Source organism: Zingiber officinale, chromosome 9A (assembly GCF_018446385.1).
Source record: "Zingiber officinale cultivar Zhangliang chromosome 9A, Zo_v1.1, whole genome shotgun sequence".
NCBI lineage: Eukaryota > Viridiplantae > Streptophyta > Magnoliopsida > Zingiberales > Zingiberaceae > Zingiber > Zingiber officinale.
Window position 1 is genome coordinate 15,585,366 of NC_056002.1, and position 5,176 is coordinate 15,590,541.

Here is a 5,176-nt window from a genome sequence, read left to right on the forward strand (position 1 = left end):
AAATCATATCCCCAACTTATTATCTTCATCGTTTTTGGACAAGATCAACAATGAATTAGATTTTAATCGAATTCCATAGCCTTCATCCCAATTTTGATTCCATCTTTATCATAATCCCTATCAAATATTCAACTTTCACTCTTATCTTCATATTTGTTAGAGAATTAGATATCCTTATTAGGAGCGAATAAAAGTTTGATTAAATTAAATTAACAGATTGAATTTAAAAATTTAGTACAGTTATTTCAAAATTTTATTTTATTTTTTTTAAAAATTGAATATTATGAATAATTCATTTCTATTTTAAAAATTTTATTTTGATTAAATTGAAAAATCAACACCTAAATATAAAATCAATTGTGACAACGTTGATTTTGAAAAAATCACACCAAAGCTAAATTATGGTACTATTTTTAAAATCATTGCGGTGTTATTCTTTTTTAAATAAAAAAATCAGCCCAACAATTTATTTTTTAAAAATCATCATAGCTTTGGTGTCATATATTGAAAATTAATGTGGTGGTGTTCTTTTAAAAATTAGCACCACCGCAACCATGGGCGATGGACTATTTGAATTAATTCAAGTATTTGAATCGGGGAGAATTTTATTAGATCTATTTATATATTTGATTATCTGAATATTTATTCTTAATTATTTAATCGATCTAAAAAAATATCTCTATACCTTCTTCTATTTGAATTGGATATCGAAATCGACATCGAATTACCATCTCTATTCATCATATGTGATCTATATGAAAACTTCCTATCCCCCTTTTATAGTATTAAACATAATTTTTTAAAAAATATTTTAAATACTTATAGGGTATATCGGATAAAGTATTTTGATATCTTAAGCATCTTACCTGTACATCCCGTACGTATTTAAAATATTTTTAAAAAATTTATGTTTAATATTATAATAAGATTCTTAAATTTTAAAGATAATATATATATATATAAAATACATTCACATAGAAGGCAACCCGGAGATAAAAACGGGTCACGGCCTTAATCGGGGCCCATTTCATAACGGGGCGTTAGCCCACTCAGGCGTTTGTTCGAGAAGGAAGTGGAACCCTATAAAGCAGGTCAACCCTCCGTCTCTTTCTGATTCATTCTCTAATCTAGATCTGATCTCCAACTCCTCGGAAAAGAAGATGGCTTGGAGAGGACGAGACGAAGCGGCGGACGACTTCGATGAGTACGATCCCACTCCCTACGGCGGAGGCTACGACCTTGCGCTTACTTATGGCCGCCCGCTCCCGCCGTCGGAGGAGACCTGCTACTCCATCTCCTCCTCCGGCGTTGACTACGATAGGCCGCAGTACTCTTCTGGATCTGTCCCCTCCGCTTACGGAGGCGGGGGCTACGAGGCGCCGGATTACGGTCACTCCAAGACTAAGCCGCAGCCGGCCTATGGCTTCCAGCCGCAGCAGGAGGTCGAGGAAGGTGGATCAGGCGGTTACGGTGGCTTCGGCGGCCGCCGCCCCGAACCCAGGCCTGGCTATGGTGGGAATCAGGAGTACGGATCTGGCTACGGAGGTGGAAGGCCCAATCGTGAAGAAGAATCTGGGTACGGATTTGGTTATGGAGGTGGAAGGCCCAAGCGAGATGAAGAATCTGAGTACGGATCTGGTTACGGTGGTGGAAAACCCAAGCGAGACGAAGAATCCGAGTACGGATATGGTTATAGTGGTGGGAGGCCCAAACGCGACGAGTACGGGTATGATCAACCAAAGCCCTACGGCGAACAGGGGACTGAGCAAGGGTATGGATATGGAACTGGAAGCAAGTATCAGGGTGGTGGAGAGTACGGATATGGTGGTGGGCAGTCGTACCAGAGCGGCGATAGCTATGGCTCGAAGCCAAGTTATGAAAGGCCGAGCTACGGCGGAGAGGAGGAGACTGGGAGCTATAATAGGCCAAGCAGATATGATCAAGGTGAAGAATATGGACGCCCTAGCTATGGAAATCCTGGCTATGATCCTGATCAAGGCGAAGGATATGGACGCCCTAGCTATGTAAGTCCTGCTATCAGATTACCTTTTCAACACAATTTCTATTGCCCACATAATTGCTTTTTCTTCTATAATCATATCACTCCTCAACTTTTTCCACTGGCGTTGGCTCTATTTTTATCTATTAGAATTTAACAAGAGTCAGATTGCTTTCAAAGAATTTGCTTTGGTTAATCCTCCTATCACGTTGTCTTTAGAAGGATTTTACTTGTGCAATTATATGTCAATACATGTTAGAATTTCAGCAGATATTTCCACTGCCTCACAACAGAAAGATTAAGGTGGAGTTTATTGTTTGATCAAATTAAGGGACAGGAACAACAAAATAGCTTCAAAGATAAAAAAAAGAAATGAAATTCATGAATTTGCCCAACCAAGTATTAAAAAAGGCTTTTCACGAGAAGGTACTTGATTTACAGATGAAATTAGATGAAGATTTAAATTGTGTACCATGTTAAGGTTTTTAGGAGTAATTGATAATTTGTTTAATATTGCATTTTAAATTAAAAAAAATTCTATAGTTAATAAAGGAAAAGCTTGTAATACCAATATAGGAATACAGTACTTATTAGAAATTGCAATATGAAAATTGCAAGCCTTAAACATTCCTGCGACTAATCTATAGATTCAAATATGAGTATTTGTGTGGTTGGGCAACCATAGAAACTATTTATTAGTTCATCAAGTCAATAATGGAACATAATAAGCGTTGAAGAATGATTTTTTCATGGCACATCTTTACCTTGTAAATGCCTGCAATAGAGTTCTTAGAGACTTGTTGTGGATGTTAGAGAAGAACTACATCGTATTAAGTATCGTTGACACAATAAAAGTCACATGTGATAATGATTAACATGTAACTAGTGTTAGGGTAGTTAGAGGGTGCTGAATTTCCTATGCATGGAAATCATCTTTAAATCAGCAATAAACCTGACAGTTTTATTCTCGATGGGTTTACATTGGAACTGTTGGTGTAATTGTCCTCGGTCAAGGTTGACTAAGTTGACTAAGCTCGAATTGACTCGAGTTTGAATTTCGATGTTTGATAATATGTGAGAGAGAAGTCAAGTAGGTCAAAGGAGGACCAGATACTTGACTGAGAAAGCCCTAATTGGAATTTAGATAACGGAAAGTCTTAACTAAGGTTAGGCAAGGGAAAATCCTAACTAGAGGTTAGGCAACAAAAAATCCTAATTGATGTTAGACAAAGGAAGTCCTAACTAGAGGTTAGGCAAAGGTGAGAAGTTTACTCAGTGATTAGTCCTAATTGAAGGTTAGGCAAATAGAAAGTTCTAGGGGGCTATGCGGTGGAACTAGGCACTGAAAGTTCTAGCGGGGCTAGGCAATAGAAAACTTAATTGGGAACTAGGCAATGAAAATTTAGTTGTTTAGCGGGGCTAGACAAGGGAAAAGTCTAAGTGAGTTAGACACTCGACAATCGATTCTGATAATGCCAATCGATTAGGGCAATCGATTGGGCAGTGTCTCTCGCCAACAGAAAGGTTCATAATAGATTGAGGCAATCGATTCAGACTTCACCAAATCGATTGCAACAAATACCAATCGATTATGCTTCCATGCCAACATGTCTATTCTTTGTGTTCTTAACCACTTTATGTTTGACTCACTATCCATATCCAGGATAAGTCCGCAACAACTTGTGTGTAACTGAGTATGTTAATCAATGATTTTGTGAAGTAAACTTTAATCATGACCCTTGAAACTCTAACCTTTAACTGAGAGAAAGTAATTTAGGAACATCAAGGCCTCATCTGGTATATGGGATTTGTTTTTCTATACCATATCAACTAAGATGAATAGATTATTAAAAGATGGTCGATGGTTGGTGGATTTCTAGATACCTTGGACCATTCAGGAGATTGACAATGGACTTGCTTGCTAGTCAATAATCATTAATAGAGCTATTGTAACCATAAAGTTTGCAACACATGCCATTCTTCATGCTTTGGTTTAAGATTTGAAATTTTGGGTAATGAGACTCACCAAATTATAGGTCGGTATGTAATAAATGTGAAAATTTGAGATTGATATTTAGGTGTAGAAGACATAAAGAAAATACTTTACTATTAGAATGAAAGAGACGACTTATGTTGGTATTCTTCCATTGCTAAAAGAAATGACCCATGGATTCAGTAGTTGTGAAAAAATGGGCCAATAAAGGGTTTATGAGATAGAAAGGGAAAAATATTTCAAGTACATTAATAGCTCGAGCAAAGAACCTTTTCTTTTCCCCTTCTATCCAATCTCCTTTCTTTCCCCCTTTCCACTTCTCCCTTGCTTCATTTATCTTCTGCTTCCTTCATCTAGGTAAATGGACCATAAGCAAAAAACTTGTCTCACCCCTTTGTAATTGTAGATCATATAGCACGCTCATTAATGGCTCGAGATAAAATCTATTTTATATTACACATTAAACACCATAGCAACAGCTAAACTTTTGAGTTTAGACTCATCCAATACATTGTATCATCTCTAGCTTATTTTCTGCTCTATTTAAAATTTGATCTTATAAGAAGCTACTTGTCAGTGTCTTCCCTATGCTGGACTAATTGAAGCTAATTGCCAGGGTGGTGACCGCTATGGTGGGGAAAAGAAGCATCATCACCACCACCACCACAGGTACAATGATGATGAATGAACGACTTCCACGTTCCTAAATGCTCTGCTTGCTGTGTTGTCCCAAAATATCTACTAGCTAAAATAAAGTTGGGAATATAATATGTTTGTGCTTGGTTTACTGGTGCTTCCCCAGAGAGTTTCTATTTGCTTGCCATGCAAACAATATTTTCAATATTAAACTGTTTGAATGACTGCAATGGATTCTATAAGCACTGCGGCTTAACGTGTTGTGGGATTATCAATTATGGAATTACAGTAGAATTAATAGATAATTTTGTTAATAAACAATTATATAAGGAAATCAACTAAAATCTTTCTACATAAAACATTCATGCTACCGAACCCACACCCTACATTAGCCAATTGGGGCAGTGTAATTGTGAAAAAGTGCATGTGGAAACCTTAAGTTAGTTACTCCAGTTCAATCAGTTGCTTTTGATTATTGTGTTTTAATCTTTTTTGTTGTCTCTGAATCTTTTTTTTATATATAGATATTGCAGATTGGGGTATTCATT

At 36.8% G+C, this 5,176-nt stretch overlaps 1 protein-coding gene across 1 annotated transcript; it reads left to right on the top strand.

Moving 5' to 3' along the window:
- The first annotated feature begins 1,093 nt into the window (after window positions 1-1,093).
- LOC122020255 (uncharacterized protein At5g39570-like) lies at window positions 1,094-4,870 on the top strand. Its single transcript, XM_042578103.1, has 2 exons — window positions 1,094-2,024; window positions 4,609-4,870. Exons 1-2 carry the CDS (start codon window positions 1,161-1,163, stop codon window positions 4,678-4,680), a joined length of 936 nt encoding a protein of 311 aa, XP_042434037.1. The 5' UTR covers window positions 1,094-1,160; the 3' UTR covers window positions 4,681-4,870.
- The last annotated feature ends 306 nt before the right edge of the window (window positions 4,871-5,176 follow it).